General features: G+C 40.4%; 1 protein-coding gene and 1 long non-coding RNA gene across 4 annotated transcripts in view; both read left to right on the top strand.

The window, feature by feature from the left end:
- Window positions 1-15,239, top strand: part of LOC148426941 (uncharacterized) — a 74,809-nt gene extending 59,570 nt beyond the window's left edge. The window contains exons 1-3 of one of the 3 annotated variants that reach the window (XR_015863971.1): window positions 3,545-3,792; window positions 9,100-9,180; window positions 10,502-15,239. This is a non-coding gene — a long non-coding RNA (uncharacterized LOC148426941). Of the gene's footprint in view, window positions 1-3,544; window positions 3,793-9,099; window positions 9,181-10,501 lie in introns of those variants that run through there. The other 2 variants (XR_015863970.1, XR_015863968.1) reach the window with 2 other exon arrangements.
- A 3,347-nt stretch (window positions 15,240-18,586) lies between these two features.
- On the top strand, window positions 18,587-21,979 carry sox1b (SRY-box transcription factor 1b). The gene has a single exon (XM_088404755.1). It carries the CDS (start codon window positions 19,306-19,308, stop codon window positions 20,347-20,349), a length of 1,044 nt encoding a protein of 347 aa, XP_088260881.1. The 5' UTR covers window positions 18,587-19,305; the 3' UTR covers window positions 20,350-21,979.
- The last annotated feature ends 1,913 nt before the right edge of the window (window positions 21,980-23,892 follow it).

Genomic DNA, 23,892 nt, shown 5'->3' with positions numbered 1-23,892 from the left:
TTGTGATCAAGCCATTGTTGCTGGATGGCCGTTTTTATCTCGTCACTCAGAGTAACCTCTCCATCTTATTGTCCTGCCATTGCTGTCTGATTCTTTGTGCCTGTAATGAGGGTCACAATGTCAGCACGGGAGGGGCTTGTCATTAGGCGGGTGTGTGTACAGATAGGTGCAGGTGAAATGTGTACAGTAAAAAAGATAACATAGTATATATATATATATATATATATATATATATATATATATATATATATATATATATATATATATATATATATATATATATATATATATGGTCTTAAAAGTGTAATGCGACATATTGTGATAGAGCAAAGGCGTCTTATAATACGTATTGCGATATATTGCGCAATGTTGGGTCAACCATTTTTGTCAAATCATTGACATCTCTGAGCACACATTAAACACATTTTTCATTTCAAGCATGCTCTTGACTGTGTTAATAAGTCCCCAGCAGTTGGGAATACTCTTTCAGATGGGACTCATTTGGCAGGGATACACAGGTAGCTCTTTGCCACAAATTCCAGCACAGCGTACTGGTGACAGTGTTCTCCAACCGTAAATTAAACAGATCCCTCGCGTTGGTGAAACAATACAACAGAAACCATAACAAAATCTATTGCAATTTATCCAATACTATCTTCGGGTTTGATTTTTTGTTGCTCGTAATTGATTTTCATTGCATCCCACTTAAAATGAGCATTAAGTAGAAACTCAAAGTGGCAGGGAATCTACCGCGTCACAGATTGGTTTATTATATTGTTTAAAAGTGCAGGATGGAATCACAGCAACAGACAACAACACGCAGACTTTTCCATTATTATTATTTGTTTTTGTTTTTTTTTGCAGACACTCCGTGGCCTTTGCCTGCCTTCTGTTGCTTTCCATGCTGACTGGCGCTTCTCTCTCGTGCGCTGTGTCTACCATCAGCAGCAAAAGCGCTGACACAGCTCTACTCATAAACAAACATGGTGGAGTGGCATCCAGCTGCCCACAAGTTTTTCTACTCTTCTGCTGTTCACTCACACGTGGTTTCAGAAATAATCCATCAATGCATTTTTTATTGCACTTGTTCTAATTTGGGGTGTGGGTGACTGGATTGGTCACAAGGTAATTTCAGTGTGTTGCAAAATAACACAATACAGCATAAAATGCATACATTATTTTGAATTGAGATTTAAGAACCTTTTTTTTACCGCTGACCTGTAAAAGCTTGAGATTTTCATTGTGGGCCGACAAACAATGGCTTGCTTGAGTCTTGAAAAGACTTTTAACGTGCAAAAATGTACACATATTATGTTGATTAAAACAATCATATAACTGAATTTCAAATGCTATTCATTTCAACACAAAACGTTAATTAGATGCAAATGAGTACTTTTCAATGCAAAACCTTTGCTAACATATACCTAAGAGAAATACCTGGCACAAACGAAAATGCTAACGAGCTAAACGCATACAAGGCAGCACTAAATAACGCGATGAGGATAAGAACTAACATTAGCTCGTATGTTAACCACAATCGCAAGTTGTTGGATCAACAAACAAACACAGTTTGGCATATTAGCATAAATGACAACATTCTTACAAAGTTCAACTTAGGGTTAGGGTTAGGGTTAGGGTTAGAGAGGGCTACAGAGAGACAGCACAACCGGTGCTAACAAGTGAAGCCACACCATCTTTCCTCATTACAAAATGTATGCACTACATGATATATCATTCTCATATGTATACAGTTTCCATCTACTCCATAATATGCTCAGAATGTAAGTCTTAATTTTTTTAGTGGTTCATTATTACTGCCCTTATTGCTCCATTACTGTTATTTATTTATTTATTTTTTGCCTATTTATTATTTGCTCGATTGTGGAACTTAATCTGCTGGGGGAAGTGAACAGAATAAAAATGTCATTGTATAGTACTACAATGCAAACAACAATGCTCTTGAATCTTTCTTTATGTGCAAGCTGTTACGAAGAGACTTTTGGCTAGTGCCACTACTGTTATCAGGCCTGTTTGTTGAGGTGTCGGTGCCCTGAGCGTGTGTATTTACATCCATGTGTAGGCGTGTGCGGGTGTTAATGCCACTATTTGTTCAGTTTCGCCTGCTTTCTCAAGGTTGCCTCATCATTTGAGCGAATGTGTTCGCCAGAGGGAACAGAGTCCATAGCAAACATGTGCTTTCCCGACTGGAGTGGGATGGATGAACAGATTGACAGTCAGTATGTTTGCATCTAAAGTAGTGCTTCTCAATTATATTTTGCAAAGCCCCCTCTAGGAAAGAGAAAACATTTCACCCCTCTATAAAAAGGATTATTATCTTTAAAAATTGCATAAGTACTGTATACCTAAAACTGTATCCTTTTTAACATTGACAACAAGGAACCCCCCCCCACTCCACTATTTGAGAAACACTGTCCTAAAGACCTAAAGAAAATCATTGCAAAATAAAATTAAAAAAAAAAAAATCGTTTGCATAAAATCAAATCGATTGCATTAAATTTATTGTAAGTGTGTATTAGGGCGAGTGTCCCAAACTGGTACCGAGTCGCATGGGCCGTAGCCAAAATAATCATGTTTTGGAACGGTATGTAGTCTATCCTTTAACAGGATCCTATCCTTTAACTTTCATTCATTTGTGCTTTGTTTGGCTTGATCTTTGTTTTTTGGGTGATATTACATTTTGTCGTGAGGAAGGACGGTATGGCTTGAGTTGAGGGCAGTCACTGTCGTCCGTCTCTCTGTGAAATCTAACCCACGAGTGGGTAAAGTGACTGTCATCACATTGACTGCAGGCTGGTTCGTCCTGTAAAGATGCAGCAGTATAGCAGATAATCATGCAAGAGAGTTGAGAAAGAAACACGTTCAGTAAGAAACAAGGGGTGTGGCGGACTGACGGACACATGACGTTAGCCACTTTTTTCGGCAAAGTGGGCGTCCGTCGGCGACGGACAGGACGAACACCTCGCCAGTGCTGACAAAGTGCCCACCTCTGCTAAGCGTCATAGTATAGTGAACATCATCTGGACAAAATCCTGAAAGATGCACTAGCATATGGACAAGAAGTGCCACAAACGTCTAGAGTCACATGAGCACTTTTCAATACTCTGCTCCTCTCTCTGCAATAGCAAAGGCCAAAAAAGGCCTTTTCTCCACCCCACCATGCCAGGCAACTCCCAGCGGCCTCTCTGTTGACATAGCCGCCACAATGGTAGCTGAAGGCCTCCAATTATGACACTAACTCCGGCCTGGTTGCAGCCCTGCAGGGTTATCCAGTCCACAGCCGACAACCCCGGCCAAAACCCCCTTCAATATCAGCTTGCATGTATAAGACTAAACCCCCTGCCCCCAGTTGCATTGTTCAGCATTATTCTGCCCCAACAATAGTAAATCACACTTTGACAGTCATTTTCAAAAAGGGGAAGCCAATCAAAATGTATTGTTTCTTTTGGCCTGCCCCTCCCAAAAGCCCCGCTTACATTCACAGCCATTATATAGACAAATTAAATAAAAGCGAGTATGGGGTCGGAGGAAGGCTGAGAGTTTTTCACCAGTGTCGTTCAGGCTCTTTGGAGCGACGGCCTTGAAGATATTGATGCAAACAACACTGCACGGCTATTCTTTTTGCCGCTGGACACAGCTGAAACTACATATATAAGCAACAGATGGACACATTGTGGAATTATCTCTGGCAATTTTCAGTTTTTCAATTTTTTCCTTGTGCTAAGCTTCAGCAAGTGATAACTCTATGATGGAGGTCTGTTGAGAAGATAAAAGGTATGTTGCTACTCCTGACAGAGAAGTCTTACATGAATCTGTGTTGTGACCTTGTTTTTTTGCTACATGGTGGAGAACAAATCCCGGATTTTGTTGTCTTTGTGTGGATCTCTTGCACTTGTGCGGACCATTTTGGTGGACCCCACAAGTTCAGACCTCTTTCTAAGCGTTAGGATCGACTTTTAGTGGATAGGTTTGAATTGGATTTTGGTAGACGTTAGGGCAGCGCCTAACGTCTCTGGGGTCATCCGCACTCCCCCCTGGCATCACCTTGCGCGTGTGTGTGTGAATCAGATGTGGCTGAAAGTTGTTCTGTAATGATTAGCTGAATTGAAATTTTGGTCCACTGTTTGCAAGGAATAACACACAAAGACCATAAAGCCATATGGACAAGAACTAATTTCACTCCATCTTGGAAGTGTAATGTTTCAGACTCGCCCGTCCTTTTTGAGATTACTTATTCTATTAATAAGGGTTGACGTGGACATATTAATAATCCCAGCTGTCTCCTAAACATTACTAGTGCCTGGGTTTGATTTTCAACCTTTTGTCAAATGAAGCAGTCCAGTTACATGTTCGATTTGTGAAACCGAGTGGGAGGGGAGGGGTAAAAAAAAAGGGGAAAAGAAAAAAAAAAGGTTGCTGATGGAATGGAGAAAAGGCCAGTTGGAGGGGTGCCGCTCTTTGGGCTCTTTGAAAGCAGAGATCTTGGCTGGCAGCTTGACCCCATTTAGGATGAACGGGAGAACTCTGGAGCGAGTCGGAGAAGGGGGGGGGGTCCTCAGTCCTGCACTTAAATGCCCTCTGCAGGAAGTCCTCATTCTTCCGCCTCTTCAGAAGCCGCAGCAGTAGTGAAATGCCTAATTTAACATGTGGGAGGAAAGGGAGGAGGAAGTGAGGGGGGGGGGGGGATTCCATCTTCCAATGAGCTGGGTAGGGCTGGAACATCAAAACTCCAGAGGTAAATGTCAGCAAGAACACAGACATTAGTGTATTTTCTCATTTATTTTTGTGGGCAAACCAGGTCATACACTCACTGTACGTCATATGAAATCTGAGATGTTCAAAATGTGCATTTAAGTCTGAACAACTTTATTTTTTGATTTATTTTTTATTTTTTATTGGACCAACGCTCCTCTTATAGCTGGACTGAAAGTAATATGTGATGATACTGTATATAGCCACATGGCAAATATCCTTATGATATGACTGATTCAACAAAATATGTATTAAAAAAAAAATCACTTCAAATATTAAAACTTTTGAATGAAAACCCAGGTACACAATTTTTGTGTTAATTTAAAGCTTCTTTTTAAAAAAAAGATGATTTAATTTAATGTAATTTAATGAATGCTCTATTGTCAGAACACAAAATGGTTCCATTCTATTGTCCTGCAGTTCTTGCATACAGTAAATGTGTGTATGTGTGTGTGTGTGCATTTTCGTAGAAGTAGCTACCAGGGTTGCTTTGAGCAGAGAAAAGAAGGTTCCTCCTCCTCTTCCAACAGAATAAAAAGCAGTGTTACAGTGTTGCTTTAGTTTATTTTTGTATTGGTTTTAGTGCGAGCTGTAGGAAATTTGAAACTGAATTAGTTCATAGAGAAGTGAACCATTGCGCTCACATTCTCTGCAGTGTGGCCTTTGTGCGTCACACACGAGGTTGCAAAATGCGGTAAGACTGCTTTCAATGAGGACTCCTGGTTGAATTTCCACCATTGTTTGTTTTTGTGCATCCTGCCATGCTGGCTTGACTTTTCAGGAAAGTGTCATGGCACAGTGTATTTTTCTATACTGTGCATTATATAAAAAAAAACCAACAACATATATATATATATATATATATATATATATATATATATATATATATATATATATATATATATATATATATATATATATATATGTGTGTGTGTGTGTGTGTGTGTGTGTGTGTGTGTGTGTGTGTGTGTGTGTGTGTGTGTAGTATCAGTGCAATACATTATAGCTGTAATCCAATTTATACTATATATAAGTATGTATATATAAGTAGAAATCACAGCATAACAAATATATGAATTGGATTACAATGTATTGCACTGATAATAAATCTTATGTAAATCATGTATTATTCTAATCATATACCGTATATGAAATTCAATGGTGAAACTTAATTTCAGGAAGTGCAGACAGGCAACAAGTGCTATTTTTAAATGTTTTGGTAAATATGCAGATCAATGGCTTTGTTTTAGCAAAAATGTAGTTGATTGCTTTTGAAAGCACTGCCTGTGTGTGTTTGTGTGTGTGTGTGGGGGGGGGGGGGGTGCGTGTGGGTGCATGTGCTTTGATTGGCTCCAACTTCATCGCGTCCCTCAACGGGACTATCATTGTTGGTAATCCCTTTCTTCATGGACTAATCTGTTTTCGCTTGGACTACTAAACAAGCAGCCATCAGTCTAACAAAGAGCCCCCCACCCCCAACGATCACCATCCCCAATGTGGGTCTCCTCCACTGCTTACTTCATTCCCTCAAGGTTATGTCTATATTCTGCCTCTTCGCTTTCAATAATCTCATTGATGCTTTCGCGGTCAACTCCTGGGTTTAAGAAAATCAGACCGAATAATAACACCTAGGTCTCCCAGGTGTTGCAGGCATTTCTCTGTTCCCTCATCAACCCAGCACATCCAAACAATGCGTGCTATTTTGTACAAGGGGGCAGGGCCGTGTTACCGTGTGACAGACGGTAAAGTGTTTACTATTGTACCTGAGTAAGTGCATGGTCTACCCCTCAACCTTGGAGCATGCCCTAATTGAATTAAGGATGTGTGCAAGATGTGAATGAGAGAGAGAGATTTCTGTGTCTGTTAAGAAAACGAGTATGATTAGCAATGCAAACGTTTGCATATGCTAACATACCAAACAGAAATAGCTAGCACAAACAAAAATGCTAGCGAGCTAAATGCAACAAAAAGCAACACGATATAACATGCTGAAGAATTAACATTAGCTCGCATGTTATCTACAGTCACAAGTTGGACCAACAAACGATTAATTCGGGGCAAATTAGAATAAATGACAACATTCCAATGAAGAAAACACGACTCACAGACACTCATGGGCCAGATTTCATAAAGAGAAGGAACATTCATTACGGACAGGGAGACACTGCACGTCCTGCATTTATCATTGTCCGTAGCTACAGTATAACAAACATGGCCGCCTTCGGACAAGTGCCACCCCCTGTGTAATATAATTTAATGAAAACTAGGCCTATGAATATGTTTGAAATATGCTGTTTCTAATTAAGAACACATTCATTTGCATGTTTTTGAAATTTACAATCAATAAATGTATTCCTTTTTTTGAAAAACGGTGTGAATCCTAAATACTGTCCCTTTGAAGGATAAACTAAATCAGTTCCAAAACACCCCGATGATTTCACGGGCCCCACTTTGAGAACCACTGAATTAGAGGACAAGGTGTGAAGATTAAATGTTGAGCGTATATGCTTGAAATGATTTAGTGCGTTTGGCTACTTTAACATAGAATAGCAACAACGAGATCTTTTGCAAAACAAAGATTGATTCGAACGTTCACATTCAATGGCTGTCTATGTCAAATGTCATTCTCATTGACGGTTCATAGCTGGCTCAGAAAGTGAAACCGCATTGCTTCTGTGTGCGCTTATTTAAAAAAAAAAAAAACATCAACTCAACTTATAAATAGAAAAGTAAGCTGTCAATCAATATTTAGGCTTTAAAAAAAATAAAAATATTGAATTGGCATACCCTGAAAGTTTTTCATGTTCCTGATGAAGCCAAAGCAAAGCCATTATTGTTGCTTATTAAGCTCAATTATTACACAATCTAAAAACGTCATCCAACAGGAGGAGGCCCTGGGGACGAGCAAAAGCACCATCACGAGACACGATTGTGTCTTTGGGCTGGCCTGGGAACATTTAGGGATCCTCCTGGAAGAGCTGGATGAAGTGGCTGGGGAGAGGGAGGTCGGCTGAAGCTGCCGCCCCCTCGACCTGACGCCGGATAAAGCGGTAGATAATGGATGGATGGATGTCTACTTTATGTAAACCATAATTGTGCAATGGAACAAAGTATCTATTTTGAATAGCTTCACTCAAATTTAAACATTGTCAGACTGAATTTAAAAAAGGATTTTAAATACATTAGGAATGAAAGCGCAAGAGTACAGGTCGAGTTTTTTTCCCCCCTCGTTTTCAACCTCCATAACTGCATAACTCAAAACAGAGCAATTTTTCTCCACATGAATAAAAATAATTTGAACGCGGGAAAAGTAACGTCATTTACAAGACCTAAAATTATTATATATATACCTCTAATTCAATATAGTTTGCATACGTTTTAGAGCATTTGCACAGGACAATGCAAAAAACGCGCTTTCGTCAAGTGTTGCCAAATTGCCTCTTTGATGTCAAAAATGAAGCTGTGTGGATATTTTTTTTGGGCGGACGCATTATGAAAAGGAAAAAAAAAACGGCTGGACTTGCCTCCTTCAGCCCTTGGACGTGAGCTTGAACATGGATGTCGGCAGGTGGGGGGAGAAACAGCCAAGGGCGACCTTCCACGCTCTGATCTCACAACAGTCGTCACTCAAACGTCCCAAGTGAGGTGATCAGCAAATCATCTCGGAAGACCTCCATTTCAAACTAAATTGGACTGGTCCGAAGATGGCTACCCGTGGAGCAGTAATGAAGACGTATGCGCAAATGAAGAGCAATGTGGAGAGGACATCCGGAATTTAAATGGGAGGTGATATTCGGCATGTCAGATAGTGATGATGACTTTGAGGGATTTTAAACAAATTCATATAATCAGCTGTTTAAAAAAAAAATCAAAACATTGAAACTTCAAATTATTTTATTGTCACAACATCACTTTCCGCATCTGCGTCTATGCACGCATTGCCTCGCACCTGACTCGTTTACGCCCCAAGCCCCCATAACCGCAACAGTACGTTATTCGATATAAAATGAAGAAATGCATCTAACGATACCGTAATTGTGTCCTTTTAGCGACACAAACCATGTGTTATAATTGGACAGACATATTCCTCCATTGCTTGGTGGTACTGTAAAGTGACTAATGCCACATAGACTGCAGGCCGATTGCAGTTTGAACTAAGATGCAGCACTATAGCAGATAAACATCCACCTCAGTTGAAATCGATCTCAGTAAGCAAAAAGCGGAGTGACATCTGACGCAATGTCTATCCCCACAATTGGATGAAAATTGTGATTCCAACATTTTTAATTTGCCTTTTTTGTTTGTTTGTTTGTTTGTTTATTTTTTTAGTTTGCCTGTCATTCGTCGATCCATCAGCAAAACGGGTGTCCACGAGCGACGGGCTGATGGACAACTCCTTTACGCTTTTGGGTCAGAGCAAGGAATCCTCTTTTGCCAGTGTGTTGGAATAAATATAGTGATTATACATTTGCTACAATCACTAAAACCGCCTGCAATGTAGAATTGCTTTACAATGAGAAGGTTCAATGTAACTGCTTGCAATGAAGAAATGCTTTGCTTTGAGAAGGTTGCTGCGACAAATTTGGCCAAGATCAAACCGCAGACAGGTGTCACTTCACTTGTGATTGAAAGTATCTTGCAGAATGTCTCGCTCCATGAATTGTTGTGCCATACGTGTACTAATCTTCCACCTCCGCATGCAGACACATAGATGAACAAATACACCCCACCCCCCCACCCCCCCACCCCCGCTGCTCTTTTGCCCTTTTAGGAAATAAACCAAATAAAAAGAGAGGGTTTGGAGAGACCGTTTCTGAGCGCAGCAGACTTGTGCAGTCCTTCTCTGATCTCCTCATGCATGAGCAGAAATTAATGCCTTTTCTCCTTCGTTGTTTTTAGTTTTTACAAATTTCTAATAGGTGAACCTGACACAGTGACAAAACATCACCATGGTTACATGCTCCATTTTGTCTCCCTCATTTCCTGTAAATGCCCAAAAAGCAACAATGCAATTAATACTAGGACAGCAAGAAGAAAGAACAGCTGAAGGAAGAATGAGGGGGGATAGTTTTTTACTTCTGGACAAATAACCAACACAACTAACAAGCAAACATACACTTGCACACTTCTCTTAAGGAGTTTAGTCACTATTTCTATGTATGATTCTGAGACATTATTTATGGCTAAAAATGATTTTAAATACTGCAGGCTGAGAACACTAAAACGAGGCTAGCTTGCTTCCTTGGTTTCGTTTCAGCTTCTTTCAAGATAGACCACACGGCTGCCACTTTCAGTGTTTTGTACAGGCTCGCAATCATACAAGCATAACACAGGGCACAGGCTTCTACCATCGTTACTGAACAACGCTTTACATCGACTTTCTGTTTTTTTTTTTACCAGGAAGAAATATATGAGCGTACCGTTTGTGGCAGTACGTGCAGTTCTGGTGGTGGAACTGCCCGTTACTGTGATCGAGCATTGTCACTTGGGGTTTTCAAAATTTTGGAGCCAGGGATACTTTTAAGAAAGTTTCCCATTGCAAATGCTGGCAGAAACAAAACAAAAGCAAAAATTTGATTTCAGCCAAATATAAGTGCCCTTTTTGTTCACCAACAGATTTCATTCGACAACAAGTCTATTTGTTACTTTTCAGCCATACTGAAGTTTAGATATTAAAAATTGCAAATCACACATCTCCTCATAACAAACCGGGTCAATTTCCTCCACTCAGGTTGCTGCCAAATCGCTCGAGGAGAATATGCTAACTCCACACAGGAAGGCCGGAGCCAGGTGGATTTGAACCTTTGAACTGTGTGGCGGACGTGCGATTCACTGCGCCACCGAGCCGCCCATGCATTCCACAATATCAATGTTAATATTCAAATTGAAGCCACGGCCTTACTGTTCCTTGCGTTTTTGGAGAAGTTAGCACCAAAACAGTTGAAGAGGGACCTGCTGATGTGCGGCAAGATGGTGTTGGCCAGCTTGTGCCCCTCCTGGCACCTGTGCCTCTGCAAGGTCGGGTCTGAGGCCACCAGCAACTCCAGCAGGTGCCTGAACCCTGACACTAACCCTGTGGCACATAGCAAGGGAGAGGAACCGCACCCTGCGCTCCATCTTGTCCTTCCTGCACATCAAGGAGTCCCACAAAAAACATCCCAAAGGACAACATATGGCCCAGATGCCGATTCAGGACCGCCCAGCCCATCTCAAGCTTGACCAGGGCGTCGAACATTACAGAGGGCGGGTCGCCCCTCTTGAGTGCCACGTCAATCTCCTGCTGGGGTCATCACCTACCTGCAGCTCTCAGCCACAGAGGATTTGGCCTGGACCTTCTTGGCCAAGTTGCAGGTGTATTTGCCGACCGCACCAAGGAGCAACTTGTCCACTGACAAGTTGCTCCTTGGGCATCAGCCAGCTCCCTGGCAAGCTCAGCCAAGATCACTTTGCTCTCCTCCTCCTCCTCTGCCTTCGCACAGTCCAGGTTGGCCTGCAGGTCAAAACGGTCTGGCTGGTCCTCAAGGCCTCCTTCGCCGCCCTCGTCACCTCCTGCCCTTAGCCTCAGCACTCAGCGGTACTTGTGGTTCCAGCGCACGCCCTGCCCATGCCTGAGCACGTTCATCACTGAGATCCTCCTCTGAAACATCTTCAAGACATCAGCCGCGTCCCTGCGATCGTCCTTGTCCGCGTTCTTGGCTAGGACCCTCAGCCTGGCGTCTGTGTAGGGGTTGATGACCGCCATGACGAACCTGACGCTCTGCTTTTCAGTGGATGAGCGCGCCAGGACCTTCCGGGTCAACTTGTTGCTGGCCTTTACCGACTTGTAGTTCTCCCAGCTGGCCACTGCCTTAGGGCTGGAGAATCGGGCCACCTTCATCCTCTCTGGCTCCTATAGAGTTTTTGATTTTTATGTTTTTAATTGACTATGACATTTGCAAAGTCAAGTCAGTTGGACAGAACAGCAACACAAGCGTCTAAAGGCTATTGTGCAAGAAGCCTCTCCCAGCAAGCTAAAGGTACACCAGTACCAATACACATGGTTGAATATAGTATTGAGGAAGAAAGTAACTACCTACTGCAATATCTACTCTTGCCTGCTCGTATGCACTGAAACTTCACAATTTGGTCCTGTTTTCACTTAAATTCAGTGTTAGAACGTATCCTGTTGTGTATCGATACAAAATCCAACATGCTGGCCGGCACAAAATAAAGAGCTATTTAAGTTGATTTTTTATTTTTATTTTTTGGAAATAAATGCTTCTCGATTCCTGGTAAAAAGCAAAAAAATAAAAGAAAAAGATTTTTTTTTTATATTCAGTACTTTATATATGATTTTATTTGCGTATTTATGATTGTATATATGAATTATGTGCAATGTCTTTTTATGTTCACTAAAAAAAAATCTATCAAACAAAAGGAGATAAAAAAAGATGCTGTTGAAGGATTGATTTCGATTTTGAACTGCTATTTAAATAACAGTATTAAGTTAGTCTTGAAAATATCCATTCGTTTTCTATGAATATGTTGGGACTAAACATGCAGGCATGTTCAGTCTGTTAGAGAGAAGATGTTGCTGTTAACAGATGATTCCAAAAAATTTAAATAACAAAAAAAAATATATAGATAAACTTCCATGTACCATCTTTTTGCATAAATATCTCATGTTATCTGCCGCTTCGTATTTTTTGATTATTTTTTATTATCTCCTGCTTCGTTTCTTTTGTCGTCATCCTCTTACTTCTTCCTTTACGACACTTGGAATTTTTTGAAGCCATGTCTAACAGATAAATGTTTGCAAAGTCTTCACCACACACTGACCAGCTCGTTCCATCAAGCAAGGGAGTTCGGCCAATAGCATATCGGCATCTCCGTGACGGCCTTAATCGACCAATAGCATATCGGCATTTCTGTGACATGTGAGAAAAGTTGTTATCCTTGATGCAGCAAAGCGCAAAAAATAGTGCGGACACACTGACCAGCATGTTGGATGGTTCGTAAGACGAAAGGTTTGTGCGTAAGAAGGGGACGAAAAAACGCCGCGGTCCACGTCGTAAGTTGAAAAATACGTAAGACAGGGGGTTCGTAAACCGGGGGCCCACTGTACTGTATATTCTTTGTGTGCATTTTTTCTACTGCAGATGACTGTCTAAACTATGTTTGAGCTACATGCAATTTTTCAGTAGCCCCTGTTGTCATGTGACCTGAATTAACCAATCAAATCATATGCTTCCTGGAAAGAGATTTATTGAATTTGCAGGAAAAAAAATGGAACGTACATCGTAGTTTTAATTTTTCGTGACTGGTCTTCTTAACACGTTCCATGCCAAAGATGTATTTTTACGTCTTTACCTCATTTTCATTATTCCAGACATTCAATTGTATGCACTTATTGATTTTTTTTCAAGTGGACTAAAATATTTTATATTGATTTATTCAAGTATGAAAGTAATCGATTACTTTAGATAGAAAAGTACAAAAGTATTCTTCTTTTTTTTTTAAGACCAAAACTCAATCAATCAATCAGTCCTAAATAGTCCTAAATCACCGAAGTCTCAAAGGGCTTCAGAAATGAAAAGAGGTCATGTCCAGATTTCTTTCGAAAAAAGAAGTCATCCAGAGACATCTTTTCGATGTATGGTACACAACAGCATCCCCTCTCAAAGCTCCCAGAAGGGGAAGGAAAAACTCCAAAACCCCAATTTGGGAAAAATCAGAACGCTCCAGAAGGGACCACGGGTGGGAGGAGCCCCCTTCCAGGCCCACAGGTTGAAGTGGATGCTGCATGTACCAAATACAGACAAATAGATACACATTTCACACAAATACAGGTAAACAATATAGATTGCAGAAAACATATTGTGCCATATAGTGCAATGATGACTTGACAGCAGGCAAAGCCATTGGGCAGGAACCTTCCCACAGTCCAACCAAGTGGACCGCAGACGGTCCATCTATTTATTTAAGGTACTAAAGTAGGAACGTCATTTAATTCTTTAGGTACTACAGTACTGTAATTAATGATTTGGGGTACTTAAGTCATGAAAAAAAAATGACTTCCTTTAGAGAGTTCTAAAGTACTAAAATAATGTATTATTTTCTAAATTACCAAAGAAATCGATTCTTTAGATTTGTAAAGTACTAAAGAAATTTGTTACTGTCTGTAGTACTTCAGTGTCTAAAAGAATTCATAACTTTAGTACATTAGCTTCAGTAAGCAATTACTTTAGTACTTATTACAAAAAATCAATTACTTTATTAATTACCTAAAGTATTGAATTACTTTTGTAATTAGTCACTTAAATGATTACTTTAGTACAGATTAATTTAACACCAAACATTTTAGACCCTATTTTGGTCCTGATAACTTTTTTTTTTTTTTTTTTTTTTAATATAAGTGCCTGGGATAGAATGTCTGGTCTCTTACAAAACGTAAAAAAATGTCTTTGGAATGAAGTAAGTGAAAGAGTCACAACATTCCCTCCTGACTACTTATGTTCAGATTTTTTAAAATAATTTTCGGGCTAAAGGAGAGTCTGAAAATACCTGGAATTAAATGAGTTAATGTGCACTATGGATCAACCAAATCAGATATGATCGATGTATCTAAAAAATAATCAGTTCCTGAAAGAAATTGATTGCAACTGCTCGACGTGGTACAGTGAACATTCTGACATCACATGTTAATTTCATGCTATTTTCGTGACATTATGGACTTGACACTCAACCGCTTGCCGGATGCTGCTGCGACTTCAATGATGAATGAGACTGAACTGTCAAGGAATGCAGCTCACTGCTATTTGAAATCTTCAAACACAAATGGTTGGTCTTTATTATATGCTTTCATATTTGATCTCCCTTAACCCTTCTCTGCTCCTACCACCCCCCCCCACCCCCCCCATGCCAATTATTATAACCACTCAGGATGTGTGAAGTGTCTAATATGTTGTACAGCCTAGAACATGTCAAAAATAGAGTATAAAGGGCATATAGGTCAGAACTCGAACCCCGAGTGTGTGTGCGTGTGCGTGCGTGCGGTGTGTGTGTGTGTGTGTGTGTGTTTGTGTGTGTGTGCGTGTGTGTGTGTGTGTGTGTGTGTGCGCATATTCGTATGCGTATGCTCTGTCAGTGCAGCTGAACTCTAGAAGAGTTGACAGTTTGCTATGACAGAGTCAAAAACCAACTGGGTCTGTTGTCTAATGCACATAAGTTATTCCTTTGAAGTGTGTGTTTATTCAAATATTATTAACAACTGATCGATCACTTAACCCTTGCAAGGCCGGCTCAGAAACTCAACCCCCTCATACTCTGTGGCATAGACTGTTTCCAGAACCATCTTATGCAGCTTTCATGAGGCTCCATCGTGCTATTGCAGTTTTTACCTGCAAAAAGGATGGCTACCAGTCCAGCGTATAAGCCCTTCTCATTCAAAAGTCATAATCAGCCGGCAAAATAAATGGTGGTGTGTTGGCTCCGATGGTGTTCTTTACTTTTATGGACAGAATTTCTAGGTGCAGCCAAAGCGTTGAGGAGGTCCGGTTTGAGGGTCTCAGCATTTTATCTCTGCTATTTGCAGATGATGTGGTGCTGTTGGCTTCCCCGGGCCATGACCTCCGACTCTCACTGGAGTGATTCGCAGCTGAGTGTGAATCGGCTGGGATGAAGCTCAGCCCCACCAAATCTGAGACCAGGTCATGTCAGGTTCAGGCAACTGAGAATATTTAATAAACAACATACACGAAGGAAGGCATCTAGGAGAGCGGACAGGAACCTGACATTCTCAGATCTCTTTCCAGTCTGGTTGCAGAATCTTTCTGCTCCTCATTTATTCATTTGGATTGGCCAAAGGTACAAAAGCCATTGCTGCCCTAAAGTGTTGGGGGAGAGATCTCCACTGGATTGGTTCAATTCACTGCTCGTCACTCACACCTATAACACAGCTGACTTTACCAGAGATTTATTTATAGTTGCTCCTTGTCTTAGCCCTGGTTTCTTGCTGGTAATAGCATTCTGGTATGCATTTACCAATGAACACAGACCAAATTTGCAGTTTTTCTCTGATTGGCTCATGGCCAGAAGAATCAAGAATTAGGGTTGTTAATTCCCTATTTTTTTTTTTTTTAGTATGTTCAACCGCTGCAATACTTTGTGTCCCTTGTAGTGTATGTGACAGATTCAATTTTGACAAGTGTTAATGAAACCGTCTTCTATAGATGGAGGCCAGGCAATGATAAATGAGAACTAACATCCACCATTTGAGTGTCATGTAAGGCTTGATAATGCCATCCATTGGACATAATTGCTAATTGCACTCTTGTCCCCTATATTAAACATAATGGTGTAATATAGCCGAGGTTTAAACCCCTTAACTAGCTTTGTTTTCATGTTACACTTATAGTATTCTGTTATGTTTCAATTACCTGTATGATTGTGGAACCACATACATGGTTTTAGGTTTAAGTGTAAATAATAAAACAGAAAAAAAAATAGTGCAGACAGAGGTAGACCAGCGATGGACCAGAAGAATAAAAAGGTCAAATGTCACCCTCTAAAGTAGGCGGAAGGTTGGGAAAAATACACTGATGGACTGGCGATTACAATGTCATCTGGCTTGAAAAAATTATGGGCTGACGATAATGGAAAGTAGCCCACCTCTGGCAATACAGATGTAGATTGTGGCAGACCACCAAGTGATCTAAGAGTACTGCCTCCTTGAAAACATTGGCAAGAAAGTTTCAAAAAGGTTAAAAAAAAATCTCCTCCACGTGGGGTGGTCACGAGATCTCTGGTTGTCAAGAAACTCCAGCCCTGTATGTATGCCAAGTCAGCAGAGATAAGCACGCTTGTACCCTGGTAAAAACAAGCGATATAGAGCATATATATATATATATATATATATATATATATATATATATATATATATATATATATATATATATATATATATATATATATATATATATATATATATATATATATATATATATATATATATATATATATATATATATATATTAGTTAATTAAATTTTATTTAATATTAAATTGTGAAACCTCAACTCTTCATGACTCTTTAATAATGAAATCAATTCAACCGGTTGAATGTACTGTTGCAAATGCAATGTTGTCGAATGTAAAGATATGTGTGTGTATATATATATATATATATATATATATATATATATATATATATATATATATATATATATATATATATATATATATATATATATATATATATATATATATATATATATATATAATGTGTATGTTTGTGTGTGCTTCTCCATGAAGGCCAAGGAAAACAGAAGTTGGAGCATTTTGATGCAACTCTTTCTTCAAATTCACATCAGACGCACCACCTTGTCATGAAGAGAAAAAAAACGGAGAAAGCTGACCATTTTGAAAGCAATTTCTTAAAATAAAAATACCGACAGAAATGATATAAAAATTATTGACGGTTTGTGTGGGCATATTTGTGCATACCCTTTACATTTAACTTTTTACGGAAAGTTTCATATAACTAGAAAGCATACAGGTAGTTTTTTAATGAGACTGAAACGAACAAGGTGGCTATTACATTTGATCACGAGTCAAAACAAATCTCAGAATCTCAGAACTCGTGCAATAAAGTAATCTGTGTCCGTAGTTCCTTGTCTAAATGCCAACAACTGAAACAAACGAACAAAAGGAAAAACCAACGTGACAAGCAGGTCCGATCTTGAACCACTCAGCAACAACAGGTGCGAGGGAGCCGTGGTACATGAAGTGCATGCAGGCGGCCGCTCGCGTATTAGAGAACACCCAAGGAAAACGTTGAATAAAAACTAAATATACCATTAATGTTAAAAGAAAGAAAAACAAACTGTGTGTCATGTAACAGAGCCTTCGAGAGGCCCACGATTTGCTGCACACATTTATTTCACTAGTTTTATTGATTGGTCAGAATGATGCATTTGCCAATCAATCCGCCCAAAAAAGAATCATAATAACGAATTTGCATTGTGTTGTATATTTTATAGAATTAAACGTCCTCTTTATATTCTCAAGAATGGACATTGCGCAAGCAGGAATAACACAACAAAGATGTCAAGAAATATCTCCAGTTTTTAAAACTGATGCCAGCTATTGAACGCCAGAGTGTGTTTGTGCGCGCGCGTGTGCGTGTTAAGTATCTTCCCCGTATTCACCAGAGCACTGGAAGGAAACAAAAGGTTGCTTTGAATGGCACATGCTCTGCGCTGCCAATCAAGCGTCTCCGAGCAACAGACAACAGAAATGCACCTGTGGCTCTGCATGCAGCAGAGTTTGTTGGATGTCAAAAGCGCAGAGAAATTTCAAGCCTCTAATTTGCAGCGTTTGATTATTGATTTGTTGCAGAAGTAAAATCGTTTCGAGATGATAATTCGATTAAGCATCCAATTTGCAAAACTTTTATCTGTCGGGACATTGTCTTTTCAAATATGACATGTTTTTAACAACCTGAATACTTATATTAGGTCGTGCGTCAGAATAAATGGGATTCGATGAAGTTCAGAAAAAGTGTGTTCCGTTCTTTATACAATTACTTCAATATAGTTATAAAGTCACTCAAGTGTGAATGCTTTAGTGCAGCGGTTCTCACAGTGGGGTCCGCGGACCCACGGGGGTCCGTGAAAGAATCTAGGTTATTCATAAAATATATATATATCTTTTTATATATTAATAATAGTATATACATATATATTTGTGTTTATTTCATTTTTTTCCATATTAAATTGTGAAAGTATTCACGACTCTTAAATAAAGCAACCAATTCATTCCATTTAATATAATTTTTAAAATGTAATCAATTTGAAATTTGTCAGAATGTGTTTTGTGTCTACAATCGCTTGCTAAGGAGGGGATGAAGCCTGCAAAGCTAAAGCAGGTTTGTATTTTCTAATGCTGTTTTAGACTAAATAATTGGTAGCCATCTGTTTGGCGGATAGTGAGCCAGTTGTTATAGGGAGGCGTGCAATTTGCAATTTTTATTTTCCAAACTTCAGTAGAGCTGAAAACTAACAAATATTCTTGTTGTCAAATTGAATCTAATAAAAAGGGCTTAAATGATTTTTTTTTTCGTAAATATTTGCAATGGGGGTCTTTGGAAAATATGTTTTCTAAAAGGTGTTCCTGACTCCAAAAACTTTGAGAACTCCTGCTTTAGTGTCCGCATACACACGCACACACACACAGCCGCTGTGACGTCAACAAAATGTCGTGCCCGCGCATGCAAATGACGCGCCCGCCAGAGCCTCTCCATTGGCCGCCGGATCTCATTTAGCGAGAGTCAGCCGCGCACGACCCGAGCACGTTAGGCGAACTTTTGCTAACGCACGCCGGGTTCCCAAACTAGGCTGCCTTCCTCCCGGCGGATGACAGTGGAAAGTCCAAGGCGGGGACGTACGGAGCAAGTTTCCCTTGAGTCCGAGACTCTTCTTGATCATCCTCTGGGGCTGGGGGGCGAAGCGGCCCCGATGTTCCCGCGCGTCTGAGAGATTCTGTCAACGCAAGGTGAATGTACAGCATCATGATGGAGACGGACTTGCACTCCCCCGCGGTGCACCAGAGCATCCCGTCCAACCCCGGGAGTCACAGCGGCGGCGGCGGCGGCGGAGTCAAAGTCCCCCAGGAGCGAATCAAAAGACCAATGAACGCCTTCATGGTGTGGTCGCGCGGCCAACGGCGCAAGATGGCCCAGGAGAACCCCAAGATGCACAACTCGGAGATCAGCAAGAGGCTGGGAGCCGAGTGGAAGGTGATGACCGAGGCCGAGAAGCGGCCCTTCATCGACGAGGCCAAGCGGCTGCGGGCCATGCACATGAAGGAGCACCCGGACTACAAGTACCGGCCGCGGAGGAAGACCAAGACGTTGCTCAAGAAGGACAAGTACTCGCTAGCGGGGGGGCTCCTCGGTAACGCGGCGGCAGGGATGGGCGGCGGGCAGCGGCTGGAGAGCTCCGGCCACGGCGCGGGAGTCTACACGGCGCACGTCAACGGTTGGCCGAACGGCGCTTACCCCGGACAGGTTGCCGCCGCGGCCGCCGCGGCTCACGTCATGATGCAGGAGGCGCAGCTGCAGGCTTACTCGCAGCACCCGGGCGCCGGCGCTCACCCGCACCCGCACCCGCACCCGCATCCGCACCAGCACGCGCACCAACACTCGCAGCCCGTGCACAGGTACGACATGAGCACCTTATCGTACAGCCCCATCTCGAACTCCCAGAGCTACATGAGCGCCTCCTCGCCGCCCGGCTACGGCGGAATCACGGGCTACACTCACACTCACACGCAGCACCACAGCGCCGGCGTGTCGCCGGTGTCCGGGGCCCTCGGTCTGGGGCCCCTGGTCAAATCGGAGCCCAGCGCGAGCCCTCCGGTGTCCGCGGCGCGCCAGCCCTGCCCCCCGGGGGACCTGCGGGACATGATCAGCATGTACTTGCCCGCCGGGGACGCGACGGGCGACTCGTCCGTGCAGGGGCGCCTGCAAGTGCTCCACACTCAGCACTACCAGGGCAGCGGCGCCCACGTCAACGGGACCGTGCCCCTCACGCACATTTAAATGTATTTCAACTTTTTACCAGCACTAAAACCGCAACCAAATACTCCAAGCAGAGGCGGGCCGACAGAACCATAAAATCACCTTGAACAAAGTTGTTTTTTTCTTCCTCCCCCTCAAAATGTTTACTTCTTTTGTCAGCTGCTTGGCGGAACGCTCACAGATTTATCTGAGCACGTGCCAGGTTTTCACACGATTTAAACGATAATCCTCCAGGTCTGGTGCATTATGTTTTCCTCTGCATTTTCTTTTTCAGTTTTTTTTAAATATGTTTATAGTTGTATGGAATTTAAGGCGCGGGCTGTTCGCTCAAAGCTGAGGGAGAATGTTTGAAAACGTTCCCAATCAGCAATATGAATTGATTTCAAGTTTTAATCCATGTAAACATCAGTTGATCGGTGTAATTTCATTTCGTTGTGTTATTAATGGTGAATACATATGCCTATGAGAACGCTTTATGCAATTGTAGCTTTTGTCATGAGGAGAAACACGTTTCCTGAATTAAATCCCAAAGTATTTGGATACCATTGGAATGTTATTATTTTTTCATGAAAGGAAATGGACTCTCACATATTGAAACTGATAGTAAAGGTGATTGCTCTGCAGTATAAATGCAGATGATGCCCTGCCATTTGAAACAGTTGTTTTCTTGCACTTTTTTCTCATTTTTATACGTTTAGAGGGAAGCAAATGGAGCAAATTTCAATTCAGATGTAAATGATTATACAAGTGTTTTTCTGTTTTATATTTGGACGCAGATGTCATCATCATTTTCAATTTAATCGCCATTCGGGTAATTATATTGTCAGAGGATTGCAGTCTGGCTTGTTTTTTTGTTTTTTTTTGCCTGATATTCAACATGCCCTTTGAAAACATTGTCTCGCGTTATGTCGTATTATTTTTCGTTGAATTTATATCGTTAAATCCACAAAGCTGCAAATAGTTTCCCCTTAACGCATTTCTTTCGATTTCTGCGCCCTAACCGCTTCAAATGGGTCATATAATTGATGCTGTATTTCTAAGCTAAATGATTGTTTTTCGCAGCTTTAATAAAGACACGGTTGCGTTGGTTTAGGTCGCAGCTCAGGTATGTTTAAATCTGTATTTGGAACCCTCGCTAAACTATACCTATATACAGTAGTAATTTATTGGCAAATATTGTGTCTATCTGCTGAGCCCTGCGAGAAAACGGCGTACTACTCTTTCAGCCCATTGGAAAGTCTCACAGGACGGGGCGGCCTGTTGCTTACATGAACATCAGTTGAGGGTTTTGTCTGGATGCGATTCGTTTTATTGAGCCGGGCGGGCTTAGCTGGGTCTCCGGGAACACTTTTTTTTTTTTTTTTAACCCTCTCCCACCCTTTCAAAGTTTGCTAAGTTACCTTTTTTTTTTTAACTCCTCTTGGATATTGCTTCGTTTGAGGATTGCTTTTGTACTTTTTTTTTTAATGACATGTTATTAATATTGACGCATTTTATTTAAACCAAGGAAGTGAAAAAATACGATAAATCCGTAAATGTTCATTTGATTATTTATACATTTATGTTGCAGTCGCTACCATATTTATTGAGTAAAACCTTTCATTTACAATGCCGCGTGCTTGCTCACTATTATTAAATGTGACTTTTATTACCCATGTTCTCATTATTCGAGAAAAAGCTGTCCTGCTTGATGAATACTGTTTATATTCAAATATTTACACCATTTTACACTCGATCCGTAAAAGAAAAAAACAATCAGGTAACTTTTATTTTATTTTGATTTTATTTTTAATACTTTAGAAATAAAATAATTTATTACACATTTCGTAAACAGCAAATGGTTATATAATGATGGCATGTAGTATTTGAATTATTTTGGTTTTTTTTGTTTTGTTTTGTCTTTTGTTGTTCTTTTCAAGACACTGCTCATGAGCTGCACCGTCATCACCAAACTTGTGTGGAAGTTTTACCACTCACCCTCTTGAAATTAGCAATACACGTGGCACAAAACTATACGCTTCATCACAGCAATTCTTGTTTTTCACAAATGCAATGAGCAGTATAAAGTAAAATGCTGCTGCACCCGGAAAATGTAGTCTGCTTGAGAACTCGCTCAGCAAAGCTTTGAAAATTGCAAGTGTGTTTAAAAAAAATCAGAGTAGGTTTTTCAGTGATTAAGAACAAATATTCGTTTTTTTCAATTGGCGCATTTGGAGATCATACATCCCAAGCCTCAGCCACTTTGTGGATGTTTATCTCCCTTCTCTGTATTATTATTATTATTATTTATTTTTTTTTCGACACACAATCATCATTTAATTATATAGCGGTCGATCTAATCAGTTCTAAGCACATATGGACTTCAGTCGTCACCCACTGGAGCAAAAAACTTATCAGTTGCCTAAACATTTAAGTTTGCACATTTATTTCTGTAATCTATTGATATACATTTTTCTGGGAGCTACAAACTACTGGATGTCTAATACGGTTAGCTACTGTATGTGCAAGCCAAATACAAAAAAAAAGCACGTTATGTATTAACATTATTTAAAATTGTCACCGATTAATAAGCTTTCCCCATCTATTTACTGAAATGGTGATTTGGTGTGGGTGCTTTGAGTGCACTTTTGAAAAGGTCATAACATCGTCACATATATATATATATATATATATATATATATATATATATATATATATATATATATATATATATATATATATATATATATATATATATATATATATATATATATATATATATAAATTTACTTTCAACCCCTTAAAATGTTCAGCGGCATTAGCCCTATCCTCCCTTTATGTACAAAAAAGTTAAAAATAGCAAAAAGTACATGTGCTGTATATCTATATATTTATTTACTTGAAATAGGAGTATTTATTGTGTCATAATTAGATTAGTTAGAGAAGTTTTCAATATGTCCAAAATTGACAATATTTGCAGTTTTGAATGGCAGTAAATGAGCCCAACATGGGCAAAATTTGACACGGATGGGGTGTACCTCTCTACCTCCTGTTTGCAAGCATTTAGAAAGGACGGCATCGTTGCATTTTGAAAGTCGTCACGTTTTGTCAATCTATGCAATAATTAAGCCTCCTCTTGTTTTTTATGCTTTTCCTTTGATATCACATGTTCAAAAACTTCAAAGCGTTGGCTCGGTATGACCTATCTCCTCTTATGACAAATATTATGATTGCATCAAATTGAAAACGAAATCTGGACGATTATTTTTACCCACAAACAAAAAAGAACTGAAGGCCCGCAAGCATGCCTGTAAAGAGGCGAGAAAGTTTTCAGTGACGCCATCAAATCATGATGTTTGCCAATATCTGATCCCATTCAGGGGTTCACATATGGGCTGTGCTCCTTTGGCATGCTCCATCCCACCACCCGTTCCTTTCCATTCCTACATGTTCTTGGTGTCCTAAACATGGATAATTGTTGCCAGTTTATCACGCCCACACATATTTCCCCTCTTCTCCTCCCATAAATCCTTCACCTCCGTCATTGGCCGCCGTCCTGTCACGGGAGATTATGAGGGGCCGATT

Source organism: Hippichthys cyanospilos, chromosome 2 (genome assembly GCF_059441005.1).
Source record: "Hippichthys cyanospilos isolate Australia breed blue-spotted pipefish chromosome 2, RoL_Hcya_1.0, whole genome shotgun sequence".
Taxonomy (NCBI): domain Eukaryota; kingdom Metazoa; phylum Chordata; class Actinopteri; order Syngnathiformes; family Syngnathidae; genus Hippichthys; species Hippichthys cyanospilos.
Note: the sequence above shows the minus strand (reverse complement) of the source record. Positions and strands in the feature narration are given on the sequence as shown.